Source organism: Akanthomyces muscarius, chromosome 2 (assembly GCF_028009165.1).
Source record: "Akanthomyces muscarius strain Ve6 chromosome 2, whole genome shotgun sequence".
Taxonomy (NCBI): domain Eukaryota; kingdom Fungi; phylum Ascomycota; class Sordariomycetes; order Hypocreales; family Cordycipitaceae; genus Akanthomyces; species Akanthomyces muscarius.
This window is the reverse complement of record NC_079242.1, coordinates 368767-392461: the sequence shown is the minus strand read 5'-3', so window position 1 is coordinate 392461 and position 23695 is coordinate 368767. Positions and strand designations below refer to the sequence as shown.

At 56.6% G+C, this 23695-nt stretch overlaps 5 protein-coding genes across 6 annotated transcripts; 3 read left to right on the top strand and 2 right to left on the bottom strand.

The window, feature by feature from the left end:
• Positions 1–613: 613 nt before the first annotated feature.
• Positions 614–5755, top strand: LMH87_003231 (uncharacterized protein; the record flags this gene model as incomplete). Its single annotated transcript, XM_056203612.1, has 2 exons — positions 614–4762; positions 4817–5755. 2 exons carry the CDS (start codon positions 614–616, stop codon positions 5753–5755), a joined length of 5088 nt encoding a protein of 1695 aa, XP_056048014.1.
• Positions 5756–7611: 1856 nt separating this feature from the next.
• LMH87_003230 (uncharacterized protein) lies at positions 7612–10788 on the top strand (the record flags this gene model as incomplete). 2 transcript variants are annotated; one of them, XM_056203601.1, is made up of 1 exon in its annotated part: positions 7612–10788. In XM_056203601.1, one exon carries the CDS (start codon positions 7612–7614, stop codon positions 10786–10788), a length of 3177 nt encoding a protein of 1058 aa, XP_056048013.1. The 2 variants fall into 2 exon arrangements, with proteins under 2 accessions (XP_056048013.1, XP_056048012.1); XM_056203600.1 differs by having other exon boundaries at positions 9391–10788.
• Positions 10789–11227: 439 nt separating this feature from the next.
• Positions 11228–12128, bottom strand: LMH87_003229 (uncharacterized protein; the record flags this gene model as incomplete). Its single annotated transcript, XM_056203588.1, has 3 exons — positions 11228–11296; positions 11336–11735; positions 11800–12128. The coding sequence occupies 3 exons, from the start codon at positions 12126–12128 to the stop codon at positions 11228–11230; spliced, it is 798 nt and encodes a 265-aa protein (XP_056048011.1).
• A 1460-nt stretch (positions 12129–13588) lies between these two features.
• Positions 13589–15328, top strand: LMH87_003228 (uncharacterized protein; the record flags this gene model as incomplete). Its single annotated transcript, XM_056203576.1, has 2 exons — positions 13589–13952; positions 14016–15328. The coding sequence occupies 2 exons, from the start codon at positions 13589–13591 to the stop codon at positions 15326–15328; spliced, it is 1677 nt and encodes a 558-aa protein (XP_056048010.1).
• An 853-nt stretch (positions 15329–16181) lies between these two features.
• Positions 16182–19905, bottom strand: LMH87_003227 (uncharacterized protein; the record flags this gene model as incomplete). The annotated part of the gene is made up of 2 exons (XM_056203565.1): positions 16182–19494; positions 19652–19905. The coding sequence occupies 2 exons, from the start codon at positions 19903–19905 to the stop codon at positions 16182–16184; spliced, it is 3567 nt and encodes a 1188-aa protein (XP_056048009.1).
• Between the last annotated feature and the right edge of the window lie 3790 nt (positions 19906–23695).

Sequence of the window (23695 nt, the reverse complement as noted above, 5' to 3'; positions counted from 1 at the left end):
AGACGCGTACCGCGTCTCCACGTGATGGCGCGTAAAGTGGCACTTCGCGTTTGCTTTCTACTGGGGGTTCGACTGACAACAACGGCGGCTGCTCTTGGATAAGAAATTGTTTGCCTCTTAATTCTGCCGAAAGAAATTATCCGCGATCTCAGTTATAAATTTTTAGCAAAATCTTGCTTGTGAATGCGCTCGTTACGCAGCATCTCGAATTACGGCCAGCCCAGCACGTGAGGCGGCCGATGTTGGCAGGGCAACTGCACTTACCGGATCTGGACAGCACGTTTGTTTACCTGATGCACCATGTAACCAACGCGCAGCCCGCAAACGACTCGCGCCTTATCGGCTTTGGAAGCACTAATCCCCTGCCCAGGACGCCGTTGCAGTGATTTCGAACTTACTTTGTCATTTGTACAGCCCGGTGTTTGTTATACTCTTTTTTGGCTTTCGTATATCGTTTGCGCATCATCATCTTGGTGTGCGCCATACTTGCGATACAGTTCCTCGACCCCACCAAAACACTTCGAGCGTCAACAATCTCCAGATGACGATGATATACTAGTTGGAAGCGACATCCTCAACCAATCCTTACCTCTACCTATATAGTCCCTCCGCGATGGCTCATGCCTGGTTGGACTCCCTCTCGGAGGACTGGGTCTCTGAACGTGGCTCAGATGCCTCCGACCTGCAGCTTCCTCCGCTGAAACCTCACGCCGATGCCACCCCAAGCAAGATACCGCTTCGCGCCGGCGCAAATCCAGTGTACTCCCCTATCACAGGCGACAGCAGCCATGTCCTCAACGAAAGGACAGCCAACGAAATAAATATATCACACAACAAGCTTCCCTCAAAACTCTCGCGAGAGCTCAAACTAGACTCCAAGGGTTCGCGCTCCGTCTCCGCTGCTACGTGCGGCTCAGTCGTGCACAAAAGTCTAGACTCGATGACGGCGAAGGAAGGAACGCCCGAGTGGAAGCGGCGCCTAATCAACGGCGAGGTGCAGTATGGCGAGCAGCGTGACTTGTTTTGCTCCGCCGCTGCTGGCCTACAGGACATGTTCAAGCCGCCACAGGCAGATCTCAGTGATACTCAATATGGTCAAGCATTGCCTGACCGCACAATGCCCTCAAGCCCACCGCTATACCAATACGAGCCAGACGAAGACATCGATCGATTGCTCGAACTAGCCGAGCAAGATGAGCACGATTTCCCCGAACAAGTGACGCCTAGTCCGAGCCCAAGACGAGGAAACCGCAGCACCCACTTCCGATCGACGTCGAATGGGAACAATAGCTTTCTCTCATCACTACCAGCAGAAAATTTAGTCGATGAATCTCCCCTGCAGCATGTCGGTAGCATTGCCCGCAATAAGGTGCTGCTCAATGCGCCGCGCCCTACACAGGGATCTCTCCGCAAAGTGAGCGGTCAGACCGATGACAACGAAGATTTTAGCCCTATTGTCATTGAGCGACATGATGGAGAAGACGGCCAAGTCAAATTCGGCGCTATGGAGTTACCCATTATTGAATTACAATCGAAGCTTGAGCGTGTTCTGAAGAGCCAGGGCAGTGATGCCGGCAATGACTCGCTATACCCTGGCGCAACGGTCGAGAGACCATCCGAGATCGAGGCACTTGATCACTTTACTCGTAATGCGGGTCAAATCAATTTGCGACGTGGCGGACGCTCAGGAGATGGCTCGTTCTATAACAGAGCGCTGAGTCCTGACCTTGGCGTGGATACCTCAGAGATGCTGCCAGAAGAATCCTTACAAGCCAGTACACCAAAGAGATTTCCCACCATTCGAACAGAACTGCCTTCTCGAGGCGCTTCTCAGTCAATGGAAAGCCCATCCCTGCCCAGAGCACCTTTTCCCAGTCCAGATAAACGCAGCATCAATCCAAGTGGCAGTCCGCTAAAGCTTTTTGGGCCCTACGACACTTTTACGAACCAAACTTTGCTGAGGCGAATTAGCCAATTTGAGGATGTCGACTCTGGCAACTCGTCTGGCCAAGGCACAGGTCTAGCTGACCCTGAAAAGGTTGACGGTATGGATCAGAGCCGACGATCTGTGAGTCATTTTGGAGGCGGCCAGCTGGACGATTACGAATTTACAGCAGACATGTCTGAGGCGCATGATATCTTTGATGGCACGGACAAGGAGAATGTTTCGCCAGAGGCGCATATGATTCCTACGGGGTCTCGCCGTCACATGTCTTTTGGAAATGCATCTAAATTGCTGGTCTCACGGCGACGAGAACGATCTAGCGCATCAACTGATGTGGCGATGGACGCGCATCGACCGGAAGTTGCCAAGGAAGCACCTGAACTACGCAACACCCCAGGACGTGAACATGAGGTGTCTGATGCGAAGCGCACAAGAAATTCCCCCGTCAAGGACCCTACGCCAAAGAGAAGGCGAACCTTACGACGCTCTGACGCAACTCATAACCGACAAGAGCAGCTTTCGCAAGTGGATGCCGCCCACCAGCAAATGCAGAGTGTCATGGGCAAAAAGCGCAAGGATGCTAGACCTGGCCAGTTCCAAATCGCAGAAGCTGACGTCTCAGCTGCAAGAAGAATTCTAAAACCTTGCTCTCCTGCTTCGAGCCGAAAATCTTCGCAAGAATTCGAAGACTCTCTAAACATGGCGAACCAGGCTGGTGATGCCCCCACCGAAACGGAACGAAAACCATCAATCAAGACGCAGGATTTTGTTGATCAAGCAGCGCAGATCATGGCCATGATTCGGAACCAGGTGAAGCCGACTGGATTGACAAGCTTGGAGGAATCAGAGGAAGAGCACAACACAGGTGCAGAGGCTGAGATTGCATCTGTGGTAGGGTCGCAGCCGGACTCCACATACGAACCCCTGTCTCGACCCCCAAGCCGTGAAGGAAAGCAATCGCCAAACTACCAAGGACGCTCTAATGACCCGGAACTGGAGGCGAGATTGAAGCAGTACAAGGAGATGAGCGACATGGGTGATCTCGTCACGTCTTCGATGCGGTCTGTTAGCATGGCGCAAGATGCCATCCGAGCTGCTCATCATCTTGAGAGACAGATTCAGCAGACGACTTTCGGTCGCGCTGCGGCCACGCTGCCCGGAACTGACAATCTCGTCAGCGATCTTGCCAATGTGCGAATTTCTGGGCCATTTCTGGACTCATCGCCCCCCGCCAGCCCGACACGGGGCTACCCTTCGAACTCATCCACTCGCTCAGCAAACACCATGCCCACGACATCTTCGACCAACTCTGACTCTAGAAGAACAATCATGCCTGAAAGTGTTTCGCATCTTATCCCTGATAGAGTGGGCAGCATGTATCTTGACAAGTCCCAAAATATCTGGATTAAAAAGAAGGACGCAAACCCCGACGCTCAGAATAACAGCGTCGCAGCTACTGATGATAGCGAAGAGGATCCATTCGCTAGCATTCCTGATCTGACCGTCGACATGACACAGGAAATACGAAACTTGAAGCCTGTTATGAACAATGGGCAAGGCCCTGGTGTGGCCGGCCCTCAGTCCTCTCCTCTCACTCCACAAGTGGGATTTATCCCTTTCTCACCCGATCAGAATGAAGGAGAGGTGGAAGAGCTGCCAAACATGGACAGGCAAGAGGGCCAAGGGACTTATAGCTCTCGATCTGGAACAACAAGGCGACGAAACATGACCATCTCGTTCTCCTCGCCGATTGCGTCAATCATCCAAGAGGCTATCGCCATGGGTACTGATAGTTTTGACGAAGAGGCGACCCCGCACTCGATCAATTACGACAAAAGCCCTGACCAATCACCACCGCAAGGATTTTCTGGCAAAGCGGCTCTGCGGCAGATGGATAACAAGTCCAGACCCCCGACCATGAGATATGCATCGCAGCAAGGGCCAGATTTTTTTCGTCGGCCAGTCTCACCGATCAACGAACAGGACGAGGATGGTACCGTCGAGCTACTCGCCAGTGAAGGAAACCAGCTTAGCTTCATAGGGGAGCAGAGTCTCGTGAACTACGGAGGACAGGAGAGTCGGCAAAGGTCGCTCAGCGTCGTCATCAGCCGAACGCCGGGAAACAAGAGCCTGGCGCTCGTCGGTGATGATAGTGCCATCATCGGACATAATGTCGCCAACATGTCTCTGAGCCCGCTCTCCGAGCTCAACGTCAACCAAGGAGACCAGTCATTTGGATTTGAGGTTAGCTACGTGCTGGGCAACCGACACCTATCGACTGGCGATGGCTCAAGGAAGGTCATGTCGCTGACTCTGCGCAACCTTGTCGAAGGAATAACCGAGGTTGAGCCATGTGAGCCCTACTGGCAAGATCTCGAGGAGCTCGACCTGAGCGAGAAGCGACTTACAAGCCTGCATATGCTTGAGGAGTTTTGCGGTAAGGTGGTGACCCTTGATGCATCTCAAAATGCGCTTGGTCATTTGGAGGGAGTGCCCTGTAGTGTGCGGCAGCTCAAGGTGTCGCAGAACATGCTGACGGAGCTGACTTCGTGGAATCACCTCGTCAATCTGCAGTATGTTGACATTTCTGGCAATGAGGTAAAGAATCTATCTGCGCTGCGAAACCTGGTGCATCTGCGAAGCCTCAAGGCGGACAACAATAGGCTCACGAGCTTGGACGGACTGGAGTCGCATGAAGGACTGCTCTTGTTGCGAGCGCGAGACAACCTGATTGAGGAGCTCGACTTTGAGTACAGCGCGTTTCACAGGCTCACAGAGCTTGACCTCACAGGCAACAGCATTGAAGTGGTTCGCAACGTACATCTCGCACCATGCCTGTCGAAACTGAAGTTGTCCAACAACAGACTGCAGACATTTGAAGCTACCAAAGCATGCAAGACGATTCGCCATCTCGACGTCAGCCAGAATGAGCTCACACATCTCGATGTCAGTGGACTACCCAATCTTCACATGCTACTTGCGGACGGCAACCAGCTGCCCACTGTGACTGGATTGCAGCGAACCAGACGACTCGACAGCCTTTCTCTCCGGGAGCAGCGAGGGCAAGAACCGCTTTCTCTTGAATTCTTGTCGGTGGGATACGAAGTGCGCAAACTCTATCTTTCTGGCAACTATCTGAGGTCGTTCGAGCCAAAGGTGGACATGTTGAACCTGCAGCTACTTGAGCTTGCCAACTGCGGACTGACTAGCCTGCCGAGCGAGGTTGGCCAACTGATGCCGAATCTGCGATCGCTGAATATTAACTTTAACGCGATTTCAAATGTGAAGTCTCTACAGTACATTCCACGGCTGAAGAAGCTTTTGATGGCAGGCAACCGTCTTGCGGACTCTACGTCGGTCACACAGCTCCTCATCGACTTTCCTCATTTGACAAGATTGGACACGAGAGACAATCCCATGACGCTTGGATTCTACGCACCGCTGCAGGCGCTTGTGAAGACGAACGGAAAAGAGACAACAATGCCGTTTGCGCTGCCAGATGCCGACGAGGAGCGAGATGAGCTGTACGTCAGCCGACTAGATGAGCCGACCAAGCTTCGGCGAAGATTGCACCAGGTAGTGTTGGCAGCTAGCTGCAGCCGACTGCGCATACTGGATGGCCTACCGATGCGTCGGAAGCAGGTTCTGGCCATGGACAGCCTCCTGACGGCGCTTGCGGAAGAGGGCTTGGTCGGGGTACCGGAGCAAAAGGAAGAGGGCGAAGAAGCCGACGGGGCGTGCGAAAAGAAAGAGGAGGACTGCGAGCAAGCACAAAGCAGTCGATGGAACGGGGAAGACAGCTTTGCGTAGGCATTGCGATAGCCGGCGAGGTGGAAGAGCCTTGTTTTAATGATTGATGGGATCGGGAACGGCGGAACAGAATTGGGTACGGATACACGGGAAGGAAATAATGCTGATGACTTGATCCGGGGAGTTTTGATTTTTTTTCTCCCCCAGGCGTTGTTGGAAGCAAGGGCAGGGGAGCATAGGATGTCCCTGGAATGGACTTGTTTTGGGACAGGGTTTCTCGTACACTTTTTGAACTTTTGTGCATAGCAAAGGATACATGGATTAGATGGCATGAGTAGGCATATTTAGATGAACGCATATCACTTTTTGTCTGCAGATGATGGTGCGTTTGATTGTTGGTGACATTTGGGCAAGCGTGTTGGTGGCTGCAAGGGGAGCCGCAGACTCGAGGCGACTGTCTCGGGTGTTTCTTTCGCCAGGAGGGATGACGGGGTAGTAAGCTTAGGTATGCTGAATTGCTTTTGAAGGGTTTGCCAGGACGGCGGGCGAGACCAGCAGAGGCCAAGTCGGCAAGGGAGAAGGCTGCAAGAGATGTGGTGTGTCTAAGACAAGGGTGAAGAGGGATGCGGGGAGGGCAATCAAGGCGATGCAGGCAGTGGATTTTTTTGTCTCGAGGGAAGAAAGGAGGGATAAGAGATGTTTTGGGTATTTCTGTAGGATTTTTTCAAGTGCTTTATTTTTCCTTGCCAATTTCAGTCACCTCTCCCTCGGGCCGGTTTGGCATGCGCTGAGATTAGGGCCAGTTGGATTATAGATTGCGTTTAGTGAGGATGGCACTAGCAGGGCCGCCAAGCTGTGGTGCGTGAAAGTGAAGGCCCTGGCGGGCGCGCCGGTGGGGGGAAGAAGAAAGAAAGAAAGGAAACAGAAATGCATGTGCACATGCATGCCTCGCATTATAGCATCATGCGCCGCGTTTCGACGTGCAGCGAGCGGCTGGCTTGCATAATCGACGGTCCTGGCTGTGCATTGCATTGTGTGACGGATGGACGGACGGACGGGCCAGGCCGACTCTCCCATTCTGCGGGTGAAACCTGGTGGGCTTCTGCAGTGGAATTAGGATTCTTTTTAGTGGCGGTTGATGCTCGTGGCCGGCTTGCGTGCCCGCAGAAGCGCTGCATTCAGGGACCTGATGGCCTGTGGATTCCCGTCTGCCTGGAGAGAACCCCTGTGGCTCTGGCCAGCGCCCTGAAGAGACCCCCTCGACCCCTGTAGAGCTGCTTGGCCCCACCGAGGTGGGAGTCGGCTCGAGGCATCAGATGGGGTCTGGACGCAGTTCACAGCGGCTCCCTTTGTCGCCAGGCCCCTTTTTCTTATTTGCCATTTTGTTGGGTGGGTTTTATCTTGATTGTAGCGTGTTGAAACCTCATTCTTCTTGAATTTTTTTTAAAAAATTTTTTTTGGAGAGACCGAGAACAAGCATCTGTCCGAATCACCTACGCCTCCCGCATGTCGACACTGTTGCATCATCCACTGACAGAGGACCGGCTGCAGCGCCAATCAGCCCCCACCTTTGCCTGCCAACCTGCCCTGCCCGCTGTTTTGTTGCGTCACAGACTCGCGCGCACTGCCTGGTTTGCTGGCTTGCTACCTACTTGCTGGCCTAACTAGCCTGGCATTTGCCTGTTTGCCTCCCAGGGTACCCTTGGCCCACCAAGAGCTTGCTGGCCGGCCCTCACCTGACGATTTTGTTTACTGAGTACTGATAACCCGTCGTCTCCTCGCAACTCAACAGGCAGCTCTCTTCTCCGTCACACTCTGAATAAAAACGAAACTAACCATACGAGACGGCTGAACAGCATCAAGACCGACATACACACACCCACACCCCTCTCCGCTTCTGACTCTCGCGGAGCCCGATGGCCGCCATCACGACGGACCATCACCAGGCTTCGCTGGGCCTCGAGCGCTCCGTCTCCCAGCACAGCTCCTCATCCGCCCGCTCCCATCGCAGCGTCCTGCGCTCTGGCAAGACGCGCCGCCTCAACTCCCAGACCAGCAGCTGCTCCTCGTCCAGCATCGCCGCCAGCGACAAGTCCCTGACCAGCTTCCCCAGCTTCGGCGCTCCCGACAGCGCCGGCAGCACCCACAACAATGCCCACGCCGACGAGCGCCTCAAGACGGCCACGCAAGAGTCCGAGAACCGTCGCTTCCGCAACAGCGCCGGCCGCCCCTCCATCGTCGACAGCTTGACAGACGTCAACGGCGCCTCGCGTGATGCCCTCTTCCAAGACGGCATCCTGACTAGGTCCGTCCCGGGCGCCCTGCACCAAGCCGCCGACGGCCACATCGAGCGCCTCATTGCTCGGCAGGGCGCCGTGTCCCTGGTGAGGCAGCTGGCCCAGGACCTGGCCCAGCGCGATGCCCAGATGGCCGGTCTGCGACGCCGCGCCGACGAGCGAGAACGAGCCATGCGACGCATCATCCGGGAATGCGGCCTCTCCACCATGGACCTCGAGGCGAGACTGCGCGTCGTCGAGGGCGAAATGAAGACCAACGGCTCTCAAGGCAGCGGGCTGACCCAAGACGGTGGCCTGACGGACTTGATGAGCGACGCCATGCAAGACACCGTGTCGGAAAGTGTATACGGCGAGACTGACTTGTCAAACTCGACCGTGCGACTAGGGTCGGCGACTGTGTCTGGCGGCGGCAGCGGCGCAGGGAAGGGCACGCTTCGTGGCTGGAAGGATATGCTCTGGGGCTCAGGCACAGCCAAGAAGACGAGTCGTGGCAGCAGCGTCAACGGCGACGCCGCCACCGCCCTGCGGTCACACTCGAGTCTCGACCGACGGCCCACCATCCAAGACGACCTCTTTGACCCGCCCGATGCGCGCTCCGTACGGTCTTCTAGCAGAACATCCAGCATCTACTCGGGCGTCGACGAAAGCCGCAAACCGCCAGCCTCGTTGGCCAGCCTGGCCCTCAAACTGGTTGCGGGCGGCACCGCGCAGACAGAGTCTAGGGGGCGTGCTGTCAGCACCACAGACAAGCCTTCGTCTGCGCGTGGAGCGTCTGCTGCCAGCAACAAGACGGCGCCTGCTGGGAGATCTGCCTCTGTGGCCGGGCCAAAGGCTCTCATGGCCATGAGACGGGCCACACCGGGCTCCGCTGCCGCACCCGTGAGCTCCAGAGCACAGGCGCAAGAGCTCTGGGGAGGCATGGCCGGCAGCCCTCCAAAGTTGGCTGATGCTCGCCAGGAGAGCTATGGTCCCGTGGAGATGGATGCCATTCTGCCACCCGAGTCGCAGCCCCCGACCCTCACGCAAATGTACAACAATTACGGCAACAGTGCACACTTGACGGACCGATTTGGCTTCATCTACGATCAGCGCCGCAAGAAGCGACAGAGGGAAGCGCAGCAAATGGCCCATCGTATTCGAAAGGGCAGCCGCGCAGAAATGCTCATGAATGGCAGAACCGGCATCTCGCCCAACCTGCTCGATGATCTACCGAGCCCCAAGTTTAGCGACAGTGATGGACGACCCAGTACGCCCGGAAGCATGGAAGACAAGCTGCAAGAGGAGGGAAAGCCGAAGCGTTGGCAGGATTACTTGAGCATTGCAACGTTTCCGACGGAGCTTCTGAGCCACACGCCAAGCGTTGGTGCCTCTGCGCTAGAAGTGCTTGAAGGCGTCGAGATGAGTCGAGAATCGGAGCAGCAGGCCAACGAACCGACAAAGGTGCAAACAATCAAGTCCACTGGTGCTGGGTTGGTGCCTGTCGCCAGCACAACGACCACCGCTGTCGACAGTGAGACGACGCCGTCTTCTGAATCCGAACCAGCAGCGTCTGTGCCAACCCCAGACGACAACGAGCCTGTCAAACTCCTGCTGCAGCAGCTCAGCGAAGTCCACGACTCGCTGCAACGCGACAAGACGGTGCGCTGGAACGACTTTTTGCGAAAAGTGCGCGCCGAGCGCAAGCGTGAGGGCGACGCGGCTGTGGCGGCAGCCAACGCAGCTGCCGAAGCACGCTATGAACGACCTGCTGTAATCCTCCCCGAGACGCGTGTTGCAGACGGCGAGATGATTGGCATCTCTGGCCTCGGCATCAAGGGCAAAGTCGGGCGCGCCAAGTGGAACGAGTTCAAGACGCTTGTCCTCGGAGGTATCCCGGTGGCCTACCGCTCCAAGGTGTGGTCCGAGTGCTCTGGCGCGACGGCGCTGCGAGTGCCTGGCTACTATGACGACCTCGTGGCGCAGAGCGGCGAATCCGACGACCCGGCCGTCGTCAGCCAGATCCAGATGGATATCCATCGCACGCTCACCGACAACATATTCTTCCGTGAGGGCCCCGGCGTGTCCAAGCTCTCCGAGGTACTGCTGGCGTACTCGCGGCGCAACAAGGACGTGGGCTACTGCCAGGGCATGAACCTCATCACCGCCAACCTCCTGCTCATCACGCCGTCGGCCGAAGACGCGTTTTGGATCCTGGCGTCGATTGTCGAAAACATTCTCCCGCAGGGCTACTACGACCACTCGCTCATGGCATCGCGCGCGGACCAGCAGGTGCTGCGGCAGTACGTGGCGACGGTGCTGCCGAAGCTGTCGGCGCACCTCGACGCGCTGTCGATTGAGCTCGAGGCGCTGACGTTCCAGTGGTTCCTGTCCGTCTTCACCGACTGCCTGTGCGCCGAGGCGCTCTTCCGCGTGTGGGACGTGGTGCTGTGCACAAACGACGGCAGCACGTTCCTCTTCCAGGTGGCGCTCGCGCTGCTCAAGCTCAACGAGCGCAACCTGCTGCAGCGCGACACGGCCGCAGGTCTCTACACGTACATCAACCACCACATGACGGAGCACGCCATCAGCATCGACGGGCTGCTCCAGGCGAGCGAGGGCCTGCGCCGCGTGGTGCGCCGCGAGGACGTCGAGGAGAAGCGCAACAGGGCCATGCAGGCGGAGCGGGACATGATTGCGCAGCGCGCGGAGAGTCGTGGTGCGGCGAGCAGGCGCAAGAGGGTGGCGAGCGACGCGGCGAGCAGCAGTGTCGAGTCGACGGCGTCGCTGGCGGTGGAAGAGCCGCGGCCGATGCAGTGAGGCTGCATATAGCGACGGCGTTGAACTCTCCTGACTATTTTTGTTTTGTTTTTCTGCATGATGGCGTATGTGTTGGAGAAGGACAGCGGGGTTTTTGATATATTTTGTCTTGCTTGGTTTCTGTTCTCTCCTAGACCTTTTGCGTTTACTTTATACCCACAAGCATAGAGCCTATACTTTTTGTCTTCCGTTCTGCATTGGCGGCCTTTTCTTTCTTTTTCTTTTGTGCTTGTTAAACGTGTTGGACGGCGAGTTCTTTAGCGTTGTTTTGTTTGTGAGAAAGGCTTGATGAACTCGAGTCGTCCTTTTCTTACATGGACATGGGTTTTCTATACAAAGCAACTATTCTATAGAGTCGTGACATTTTGCATACATTGCATCTTTTGTACAAACATTCTCCCAAAACCAACATGCTGACCCTGTACGAACCAGACCATTCTTACAGCTTGGCCTTGCCCGCCTTCCACTGCTCGTACCACACCTTGCCAAACTCGATCCTCTCGGCCACCTTGTCCCCATCCTCTCTGTGTCTCTTTTCCTCGGCCACCAGGCCCTCGCCGCGCAGCTCCTTGATCAGATCCTTGTAGATTTCGCCCTTGATGGTGCCGTAGACGCCCGACTTGGCCTTGCTCGCGAGCTTGCGCTCGGCGATGAACCTCCACGCGTCGTCCTGGGAGGCGGCGAGGGCGTCGGCGACGCCCATGTCGACAATCTGCTGGCCGGTGAGCTGCGCGGCCTCGAGGGTGAGGTCGCGCAGGGCGGTCGCGGAGAGCTTGTGGCGGAAGATGGCGGCCATGGCGGGGGTGAGAGGCAGGCCGTAGGTGAGCTCGGGGAGGCAGAAGAAGCCGCGCGGGGTCGGGGCGAGGCGGTAGTCGTGGGCCATGGCGAGCATGAGGCCGGCGGCGTAGCCGTGGCCGTTCATGAGCGCGACGGTGGGCATTGGGTATCTGTCTTGTTGTCAGTCTGCGTCATCAACAAGGGGTGAAAGGTAAAGAAATGGGGGGTGTGTACGTCAGGAACCGGACCCAGAGGCTGTAGAAAAAGGGAAAAAACACATCCTTGTCGGCGAGGGTGTGCTCGAGGTCAAAGCCGTTGGAGTAGTTTTTGGCAATGGCCGAGGTGGTGACGACGACGCCGGGCGCGTAGCGGTCGTCGTACTCGAGAATGTCGAGGGCGGCGAGGAGCGTCTTGCAAAAGGGCGTCGTGAGGCGGTTGTCGGGCGGCGAGGACCAGGTCAGCAGGTAGACCTGGGGCTGCGGCTCGGTGCATGTGAGGGTGCCGCCGGGGTGCTTGCCGCAGGGGCCGATGGGGAGGGTGAAGAGGGTGGCGGGGGAGGACATGGCGTATGATGAAGGCAGAGTTGAAAATTGTCCAGAGGGGGGAGGAGGAGAGGGGTATCGCGTGTTGAAATAAAGAATGGCAAGTAAAGAGAAGTGGTTGTCGGTGATGATGATGGCAGCATCGTCCGTCCGTTCTTGGAGGGCCGGACCTCGGTAGATCGGAGAGTGGGGGCCGGCGGCGGCCAGGGTCCTGGTGTCTCCAGGATGGTGTAAGTCTACACGGCGCAAAGGTGCATGAGAAATGCGGCTATATGGGATTTCGGTATAGGCAATTGGATAGAGGGGTAATTGTAGAGAATGGCTATTATTCATGCTTGAAGGACGAGCTGTTGTGATGACGACGGCGCGAGAAAAGACGGATTGATTACGTATATGTATAAGCTGTCACAAGCTAAAGCTCAAGTGCTGCTTGGGTGCCATTGCTACCAAAGAGTCAAGCAGCAGCTTGAAAATATAAATATATTGTTACATTTTTTAGTTGATTTAAATATACTACAGCTGACTATACCAGTTACCTATTGGAGCTGGCTTCTATCAAATTCGAGTGTGTCGCTGCTTGCACAGTACAGTACATCTAGATATCTAGACAGTCTGGATCAGGTGTGGTTAGGTACTACTTAGTGTGGTGGCCAGTGTGGCCGGCTGGACAGAAAATAAGAAAGAAAATTATAAAAACAGAGCAATCAAGAGAAATTATGCAAGCAAGATGGACATGAGGAAAAAGTGCATTTCTGTTTCTTAGCTATAACTATATAGGGCTGATGCATCCCGTTCTATTAGAGTGGCCCTTCTCAGTCCGCCAAAGTTGATTGAGAATCTCGAGTACGACAACGTACGTGGGCGCAATGGCGACCAAATGCAAGCAAACTGCTAGAAGGTGGGTAAAATTCCTCTAAAAAATATGGAAGGATACGGATTCTTATTATGCTACAATCAAACGACTTTCATCAATTACGCAAGCATGTGATTGTGCATCTGCCATACAGTCGCTGACAGCTGGCAGCGCCACGACCGTGACAGCAAACGGAGCATCCAGCACTACCAGTCATCAAACGCCACCAAACACCAGCTACATCATTCTACGCTACATCATTCTACACGAAACAAAGACATGACCACCTCCAACATCAATCCAGCTCTAGCACAATACTCCTCTCCTCCTTGCGTAGCTCTCTTGTTGGCCCTAGCCGCCGTGACGTCGCATTGCGCCCCACCACAGCTGCACCTCCAACATTGACACTGGTTCAGATGACTTGCTAAGCTCAAGCAGCTCCAAAAAAAAAAAGAGGACAAGCTGTAACCAACCAACCAACCGACCGCAGCATCGCATCTCCTCCCATCAGCATCACTCGCATGCTTCCGTCCTTGCAAGCCTGATAGGCAAGGTTCAGCGCCCCGCCGACTCGAAGCCTCTTTTGCGAAACACACGAGTCGACACCAACTACAAACACAGCACGACCATGGAGGAGGACCAGACGCCGCAGCGGCAACAGCAACAACCCCGCCGCGCTGCGAACCCCTTTGCCCAGCAGCAGCCCAAGCGCAAGATGGGCCCCATGGAAAGGGCGGCGCGCAAGTCCCTCCGCGAGGACTACGCCCGGCGCCAGGCCGAAAACGCAGAGAGGCTGCTCCGCGAGCCGCTGCCCAAGTACGTGCCCAAGCCCGTGAGCGGCTGTCACGTCTTCTTCCACCCGGACCTGGGCATCGGCGGCGCCGAGCGCCTCGTCGTCGACGCCGCCGTCGGCCTGCAGGAAAAGGGCGCCAAGGTGGTCGTCTACACGAACCACTGCGACCCCAACCACTGCTTCGACGAGTGCCGCAATGGTACGTCTCTCTGCACCCAGCTCGCCCCCCCCCCCCTCAAAAGAAACTAACATGCGCCCCCAGGTACCCTCGACGTCCGCGTCAAGGGCTCCTGGCTCGTCCCGCGATCCTTTTTCGGCCGCTTCACCATTCTCTGCGCCATCCTGCGCCAAATCCACCTCATGCTGCACATCTGGATCACTGGCGAGCTCGAGGACCTCTCGCCCAGCATCTTCATCGTCGACCAGCTGTCGGCCGGCCTGCCCTGGCTGCGCCTGCTCGTCTCCCCCAAGACGGGCATCGTATTTTATTGCCACTTCCCGGACCTGCTGCTCGTGCAGGGCCGCCACGCCTCGCTCCTCAAGCGCCTCTACCGCATCCCCTTTGACCGCCTCGAGGAGTGGTCCATGAGCTTCGCCGACGCCGTCGCCCTAAACTCCAACTTCACTAAGAGCGTCGTCCAGCTGACCTGGCCGGAGCTGCTCGAGAAGACGACGGCCCGCGTCATCTACCCCTGCGTCGACACCGCCGCCAAGGAGGACGAGCTGCTCGTCGGTGCCGGCGACGCCGCGCCGCCGCCGCTCTTCCCCAGCGGCGACGTCCGCGTGCTGCTCAGCATCAACCGCTTCGAGCGCAAAAAGGACATTGGCCTCGCCATCCGCGCCTTCGCCTCCATCCCCGACGACGAGCGCCGCGGCGTGCGCCTCGTCCTCGCCGGCGGGTACGACCGCCGCGTCGCCGAAAACGTAGAGTACCACCGGGAGCTGCAGTCCCTCGCCAACGAGTTCGACCTCGCGCACGACACCATCGACGCGGCCGACAACCCGACCGCGCGCCGCCCCGCCGACACCGCCGCGCCTGTGCTCTTCCTCCTCTCCGTGCCCGCCGACCTCAAGACGGCGCTCCTCCGCGCCGCCACGCTGCTCGTCTACACGCCCTCGAACGAGCACTTTGGCATCGTGCCCCTCGAGGCCATGCTCGCCCGCGTCCCCGTCCTCGCCGCCAACACGGGCGGGCCCACCGAGACCGTCGTCGAGGGCGAGACGGGCTGGCTGCGCGACCCCTACGAGCCGCTCGCCTGGTCCGCCGTCATGCGCCGCGCCCTCGCCCTGCCCGCCGCCGAGGCCGCGCGCATGGGCGACGAGGGCAGCCGCCGCGTCAAGGACACCTTTGGCCGCGACCACATGGCCACGACGCTCATGAACGTCGTCCGCGAGATTGTCGTCGCCCGCCGCAACTCGGACGCCGACAACACCATGATCATCGTCGTCGTCGGCACCGTCTTCAGCCTGAGCCTCGCCGCCATGTCCCTCGGCATCGCGCTGTGGATGATGCACGACATGAAGAAGAATGCGGCCCTGCGGGAGGGGGCGGCGGGGGTAGGCCGAATGTTCTAAGGGGGGGGGGGGGGGGGAATAGCGAGATTGCACGAAGAATATATATATACATAATTACTTGCGCAGAAATCTATTGCGGCAGGGTCACATTCATTTTTTTTAATCTCTTTTGACGACATTGAATTTTGCAGCAACTGCCTTCTGTTCATTCTCATGCTTTGCCAGTCAACAAGAACACCACACACCACACACAGATATAGTTATGCATAAGATCCGGCAACGAACATCAGTCGTCTTGACCTCTCATATCTACAGCAGTCACATGCAACAAAATAAATTCAAAAGAGAATACAAAGACAGGTTGCGCCCCTGGGCAAACAACCTCTTTGCTGTCAAATTACCACCCATATAGAAAAAACTTACGTCTATACAAATGCCTTGTTCTGATTTCTGGTCGTACAAGCGCGCAGAGAACATTGCTCCAGAGAATGATATAAAAAAAAAGAATGAAAAAACCAGCCACACCGCCCAGAAGGGTATTTCCCAATCTTTATAGTAAAAAAGAACAAATACAATAAATCATGGCGCGAAAAAGGGATCCAAGAAGAGCCTATCCCCAGGATTGAAAATGCAGTAAAAATCCACCCAATGCAAAAGGAGATGAATCAAATCTCCCCTGTCCTGTCCCATATAAGGCTGTTAAGAGTCGTCTCTCGAAAATTATCGTACTCAAACCACCCCCCGCCTAGCAGGGACGTGGTCGACAAAAAAAAAAGTATAGTGTAATTGACGCAGTCAACACGATGGAGCGTTCAATCATAAAGTGATGTGCATTGTGCTCATGAGGCCATGTCGTGTGTCGTGTGTCGTTCAATTCGTTACTCGCCATCGGCGAAAATTCATAAAAGACCATTCATACACCAGCATCGTCGGGATGCAAAACGACACGCTTCGCCGTCTCGTCGCTGGCAATGCTTATGTTGCTCAGGTTGGTGTCGCGGCGTCGGGCCTCAAACGGTCGCCTGCGCGGCGCCGGGCTGAGAGTCTTTCTCTTTGACTTGGTCATCAGCCAGAATCCGTCGTCGTCACTGCCGTCGTCGTCATGTGGGTCTTCAGCCGGGTACTGTTCGTCGGCTACCGGCTGCACCGGGCTGTGCGGTGTACTTTGGTCAAGCTGTACGGTGAGGGGACCACTCTCCATCGCAGGGGCGTTGCCGAATACTGACTGCTCTGCGGCATAGCCGTTGTCGACTTTGCTCAAAGACTCAGAGTTCAGCGGCTCACCAACCCCGGGAAGAGGCGCCTGGCTGGGTACCACGCCAGGCCGGCCGAGAAGCTCGCCTTCCATGTCCGCGGAAACAGAGCTGGCGTTGCTCAAGAGAGCAGGAAGAGACGGATCAGATTGGTATGCCAGAATCTTTTGAGGAGTACCCTTGCTTGTCGGAGCTGTCCCTACTGGGCTGGTTGTGTCACTTGGGCTCGTGAGCGGAGTGGCAAGGACTTCCATCGAATCAGTGCTCGCAGAATTGACTGTACCCTGGGCACTAGCCTTGCCGTGGCCAGCATAGCCAACCTGCTGCAAGGACATGGGCCGAGGTTTGGCAATTGGCAGAGGGCTCAGGCCATCGGCTCTGAGGGCGACCATGTCCAAGTGCGCGGCGATGGAGGACTCGGGGCTGGATGCAAGCGCCTTTGTAGAGTCGGCTTGAGAAGCCAAATCATCTGTAGAGTCGACTGCCTCCATCATTACCCCGTCACGGCGAGCTTGGAAGTCAGAGTCCGACTTGGGATGAGCGTTGCGGTAGCTTGGGAACGTAACAGGCGAAGACGACAGGGGCGATGTATATGCGCTGACACTGGTCTTGTCTTGGTCTAGCGGTCGCTTTATGAGGACGCTCGCAGCACCGGGGTGACTACCCCCTGCAATCATGGGCCGGCTGAGGCCAACCTGCGCCGTAGCTCTCTTATCCAAGCTGTTAAACAGCGCAGTCTTTTGCCGGTTGTCCGCTCCAGAAGCCGAAGCCGAAGCATCATTGGTGAGTGGCCGAATCTTGGCAGGCTCGGCCAGAACGGGAGACAGGCTCAAGAACTGATTGCCAAGTTTACTCTGAGATGCTGTAGCACGATGCCAGCTGCGGCCTGCAGTTGGTAGCGCGTCTTGGGCAAATGCTTCGGATAGACCAGAGCCCGAACGGTTCATGTCGGATGCCGTCAGCAGCGAGGTCCGAGAGCCAAATCCAGTATCCGACTGCGGGGCGCCGATGGTGGCAGATGCGGTGGCCGAATGGTCGACGGAAGGAGAGTTGTGTCTCGAGCCAAGGAAGTCATCGGGCGAAAAGATGGAGCGCCTTTCGACGTTGTGGTGTGGAGTTGTGGGCATGCTCCTGTAGTAGTTGTCCCCAGTCGAACTGGCAGCGGAACTGTCTGCGCGTCTGCGAGTTCTGCTCTCGCTTCGTTCGCCGAGCGGATGGATAACCTTGCCGACGGCCTTTTTCACAGCGGACCTAGCTCGCTCGAGAAAGGTAAGAGGAACAACAGCTGCAGACATTTCCTTTTCGTCGACTTGAATCTTGCGGCCACCGAGAGGTCGGGCAGGATCCGTCTCCTCGACCCAGGCGCGGGGGTTGGCAAGACCCAGTACAACCCAAGGGTGTCGCTTGATGTCTTTGAGACGAATGCGCTTTTCGGGGTTCTTGGTGAGCATCTGGCGAAGTAAGTCGTACAATAGATTGTCGACGTCTTCGTACACGACGTCATTGTCATCTCGATATGGCCGGCTGTTCTGGCGTTTGTAAAGTGATGTTCCTGCCGGTGAGGTAGAGGGATGAACGGGCGCGAGCCTGCGTCGGGGAATATACACATCCTCGGTGGCAATCTTCTTGAACATTCGGAACTCATCCTCGGCGAGGAACGGGATACGGGCAAAGATGAGACAGTAAAGCGTAACGCCGAGAGACCAGACATCGATCTGCTCAGAGACTTTGGGCTGTTCCTTGTCGATATCGGTGTAGCAGAGCTCGGGTGCGAAAAAGGCAGGTGTGCCGACCGTCTTGGCAAGCTCCAAGTCGTTGTCAAAGTCTTTGGCCTCGGATTCGGAAACAGGCTCGTCGAGCTCCCCATCGCGGATGGGACGCCCGAAGTAGGAAACACCAAAGTCGGAAATCTTGACGCGGTGATCCTTGCTCCAAAGCAAGTTGGCGGGCTTGATGTCTCGGTGGACAACGCCTTGGTAGTGAAGGTATTCCAGGCCGAGAACAGTGTCTCGGAATGCGGAGCGGGCCTGATCAAAGGTGAAGCATGGAACGTATGAGTAGTCGTCGGTAAAAGGGTCGTGAACGTGAGGATTATAGTCTATAGAAGACATGTGAGAGATGATCGAGTCGGCCATGCTGGGAGAACGGCGACGGAAGCGAGAGCCGTCCTCGTCGAAGCCATCCATGGCAGCAACGGGATCGATATCGGCGGTTAGGGGGCCGGGGGTTACTATGTTATCATCCCAGTACACTTCCTCGTCCAGCTCAGTCGGACCAGCGACGGAGAAGGAGGCAGCAGACGGTCTGCGCGACTGGTATTGGAAGGAAGTCGGGGAGGTGGAACGGGAGGGGTGGCTAGAGGAGAGGTCAAAGTCTTCCTTGGACGAGAGACGTGACCAGGCGACGCTGCTCGACTCCTCGGCGGCGCCATTCTCGACGCTCCAGAAGTTTGCAGAGCCGGTGTAGTTCTGGGCCATGCGGGCACGCTTCATCTCCTTGATGGCCTGACGGCGCTCAAGCATCTCGTCGTATTGGATCTCCTGCTGAGAGGGAGCTTCGCCACGCATCTCCCGCTCGGCTCGACGACGCTCGTAGAGGCAGACATGGGGAAGGCCCTTTTTGCGCCAGACAACCTCGCCAAGCTCGACATGCTCGAGTACCATGTAGATCTTTTTGAGTTCGGGATCGTCAATGATTTCGAGTAGGGCGACAACGTTGGGGTGGCGGATCTTCTTGAGGATGGCGATTTCCTTCTTTGTCTTGTCCTCGGGGGACATGGCAGTGACTTTGCCTAATCGGCGCTTCTTGGAAAATCGGGGGATAATCTTGATGGCGACATTCTCGCCAGACTCGAGATTGCGGGCAAGCTTGACCTTGCCGTGCATGCCGCGGCCAATTTCTTCAATGACTTCATACTGATTAATCACCTTACGACCAGTGACGTTATCATTGTCGATGAGGGCCTTGTGGGTTCTGTTGGAAAAGAAGAGTCATGTTAGCGGGCGTGCAAGAAGGCTACACAGCATGGCGTGTAGCGGCGGGCTTGGTGAGTCCAAAGTATGGCGGCGTGCAGCGACGTCGGCATTGGAGGACTGCCATGACTGGCCGGCGGAGGGACGAGACAACTTACTCTCTGACTTTATGTGTTTGTAAAGGATGCAAAAAGGGTCCTCCAGCTGGCGGCGCTGGAGTATTGCTCTCGGACATGGAGGAGGCGTGGAGGATATGGCGAGAGGGCGTAGGACTGAAGAGGCCCGGGGAGGAAACGGGTGTGCTGCTGGCGGTGCGCAAGGGCATCGAAGCGGACTGGGCGAGAGGGCCCGCGGAAGGCCTATCGTGAGGCCAAAGAGGCGGCTCGGAAGAGTTGTTTGGCTGCTCCATCATGGCGGACTGGGGATCGTCGCAAGAAAGGCTCGCGCCGACATTCTGGTTGATCTTGTGGCCGGCCGAGGGGCAGGGCGGGAAGCAACCAGGAGTCGTGAACGTCCGTGGACGAGCACTTAAAGGAACATGCTGAGAATAATCGGCAGCGTGACTCGGCAATGTAGGTATTCGGAATCGCGGAAAGTCGTTTGAGGCGGGATTGTCGTGGTGAAGGGGGGGTAATGGAGAGAAAATGGGAGAAGTGGTGGGAAAAAGTTGTGAGGGGAGAGGAGGGCGGAGAAGGCGGGATGCTTTGGTGTTTTTGGCTGAATTTGTGGTGGACGAAGAGTAGCAGCGAGAGCAGCGGGCCGGTGGCAGGCGATGGGCAGCCAGGCTGGACCGAACAGCGGGCTGGCGCCTGGGTTTACTTGAGGTAAGTCGGCAAGGTACCTGGCCGATGGACTGCGAGAGTGCTGGGATTAGCGTGCAATAGCGCTGAAAATGGACCTGGCGATGCAGTCCAGTGGATGTTGCAGTGGATGCTCCAGCGGATGGGCCGCTGCAAGTACCCCCTGCTGGCGGCAGCATGTACCTCGCTCCATGTATCTACCTAAGCTGGGAGGGGCTTAGCTGCAATTATTCGATGGCCAAAAGATAAGGAAAAAGAGGCACCTGGGATGTTGGCGCTAATTTTACTAGTGAGTAGTAGCAAATGTATCCGCACCAGGAGCAGACGTGCATGTACAGTTACCAGCATGTGCAAGGTATTCACCAGATGCGGTTGCGATGGCGCAGTGGCATGAGAGGAAACGGGAGCATCGAGTGCCACGGTGCGAGACAACGCGACAAAGCCGTCCACGATAAGAAAAAAACACGCCAGATGGTCGAGACACGGATGCCAGGCACAGTGCCGTCTGGAGGTATGGCACACAGTGCCGCCGCCATCGTCACCATTTCGTAGAGAAAACGCCTCCTCTCGCCTGTCCGGAGCAGGTCCCACGGGAGGTGCGATAGTAAACGGTACCTTGGTGTGCTTGGCTGGGACGGCACCGCAGCGCAGGTAGCAGTGGGCTGCACGCCAAGACAGCGGCCGCCGCCCATTACCACCAAACTGATGAGGCCTGGCGATGGCGGGCTGGCAAAGAAAGTATCGAGAGGTGCATGCAGACCTGGCAAGTGCTTGGAGGCTTCAGCGAGCAGCCAGCCACGGGCGACTGGCCACTCACAGCGCTCGTCTGCGCCACCAGTGGGTCCCGGCGTGGTATCGCAGTGGATTCGGTGGGGCGCCTGCAACAGCTTGATTTACTTGACAGGGGGGAAGCCAAAGCCGACTTGGACCACTCGTGCCAGTCAACCAGTGCAGTGCAGTGGACAGTTGCAAGGGCTTGAGGGGATGTGCCGCTAGGTACCTACCTAGGTTGCTAGGTACCTTACTGCATCGACCAGGTCGCCGCCAGACAACCAGAGTGCCAGGATGCACTGGACCTTATCGCCCACCATCCTGCACCAGGCCGGCGAGAGCCCGTGCGGCCACCCTTGGCACCCGGTATTGCACAGTCGATGGTTGGATGATGGGCGGTACCTCGATACCACTAGGTAGTTGCACTGCGAACAAGTACCTCTGTCTGCACCACCAATTGCGGCGCTTCGCCTTGCCTCTCCCTCAACTACTCCAACCGGCCACCACTACAACCGTCGCCGTGGACCGTTTGCTCCTTTTGGTTGGAACCATCTCAAGGTCTCCATCGCATACAGACAATCATGACGCCATCTCCATTCAACCCAATTCGATATTGAATTCTAGCTGTGAGTCTCCTGCCGACCTACAGACACGCAGACTCACAGCCCTCCTGTCAAACAGCTCTGTCAAACAGCAACGTCACTCTTGCAGCATTCATCACCAATGCATCAAACCATAATTCCACCATTCAATGGCTTCTCCTGGTCCTTTGTCACACAACACTACAGATTAGTCCTCCGGCATTAGCGCCATTCGCCCGTCGACCCGTCCTCAAGGAGCCTGCGCCCTGGAGCCAGGGACCCGTTGGCGCCCAACAAAAAAGAACCATCAATGAAATACCAGTAGCCCGACAGGACAATACTTCTGTAATTCAACGTCGTTTGTCTGGCTGAAGAAAGATGCCCCCCCCCCCCCCCGTCTTTTTCTTGCACTTCCAGCCTCGGCAGCGCACCTAATAAACGTCTCCTCGTGTGGCGCGCCGCCATGGACACCAAGGACACAAAATTCCAACCGAAGGCCAGCTGAGACAGGACCCTGCCCAAGATTGATTCACGAGAGACCCGATATACTTTCTCGCTCTAATCAAAGGCGGAATTCGAATTTGCCTTTCGCCAAAAAAAAAATGCCCGTTCAAAATAAGAAAAGCTCCTGACTCGCACCGAACCCTTCTTCGCCCTGCATCTGGCCAAGCGCGTGACGTGATACGGCAGCGCCTCAAGTCTCAAAGCTCACGAGGCTAGTTCACAAATGTCCTACGGCCATGCAAATGTACAACTCCTGCGTCCGATCTCGTTGGCTTATTGCTACCTTCTTCTTTTTCTCCTCTTCCCGCGCGGACCCCAGCTCCAGACCCTTCTCGGTTGCTGGCATGGGTGCACAAGGGCTAGCGGGGGAGCAGGCCAGAAGGAGGCTGGCTCCCGCACTCGGGCAGCCCCGGCGGTCCCGCCGCCTAGAATCGGCATCGTGAGATTTTCTAGAGACCCGGGACTGGTGTTGAGCGAAAAGTGCAATGCTCCAGAACCCATGTAGCCCACGTACACTCGCGCTATTGGGTCGCCCGACCACGTTGGGCAGCCATCGCCCCAGCTTACCTGCAGATGTAGAGCTTCCGCCTTTTCACAAAATCAGAGGCGGCATTCTCTTCCTCGAGCCCATCGTCGGTAGAGAGTGACCGAACTCGGGACTGCGCTATAGGATGTTTGTGCTGCAGGGCGCTCGGCACTGCATCATCTGCCTCGAACGTTGCCATCCATTCCCGAGCTAAGACAGTATGCACTCTTGTAGCACACATATCTTGGCCACAAAGAAGGGCCCGAAACTCGTTGCAAGCGATGCCCAAGAGCCCAGCAAGCTGGCCCGTGCTCCTTCCCGCCGAGCTATCGTGGGCCTAGCTCGCGGACAAACTGTTCTGAACTAACTAGGGTTTCGACTCCTGCCAGCAGGGGGTCTCACGATGCATCCTCCGAGCTACGTGGGGGGTACTGGTACACCGGTCCCCGTTTCTCAAGCCCTCTTCTCGCCTCCTTTCAGTGCCGCAGGTGTGGCTCAAATACCACGCTACACGGCCATGACGGACTGTTCTCGGAAGCTTGGAGCGTCGCCAAAACCTCAGCTGCAACAACGCGGTAACTGCGGGCGCTGCCAATTAAAAGACACGCTATTCTTGTTGCAATCGTGTAACTGGATCACTTGTAAGTGAAGGGTTCGGGGCCGTTTCGCACTCTAGTCTCGTCTCATCTTCCGCTTCCCCACGCGCCGCACACCATCATGACCCTCACGTCACGATCCCGAGTAAAGGCCGCCCGTTCCACTTCCCGTCCCGGCGGCCAGACTCACGAAGCCGGACGAGTCCATCGTGTGCAACGCGACGCCAGTCTTTACATGTGGCAACGTGGGACAGCACTGCGCAGATCTGTGTCCCACGTTTTTCTCGCGAAATGCTTCTGCGTCCTGGCTGACAACGGCAATGCAACGTGCAGCGCAATTTCAGGACATGACCTGTCAGAAAGAAAAAAAAAACAGACAAAGGGCTGCGCCAGAAACATGGCTCATCTCAGCTAGGGTGCTGAA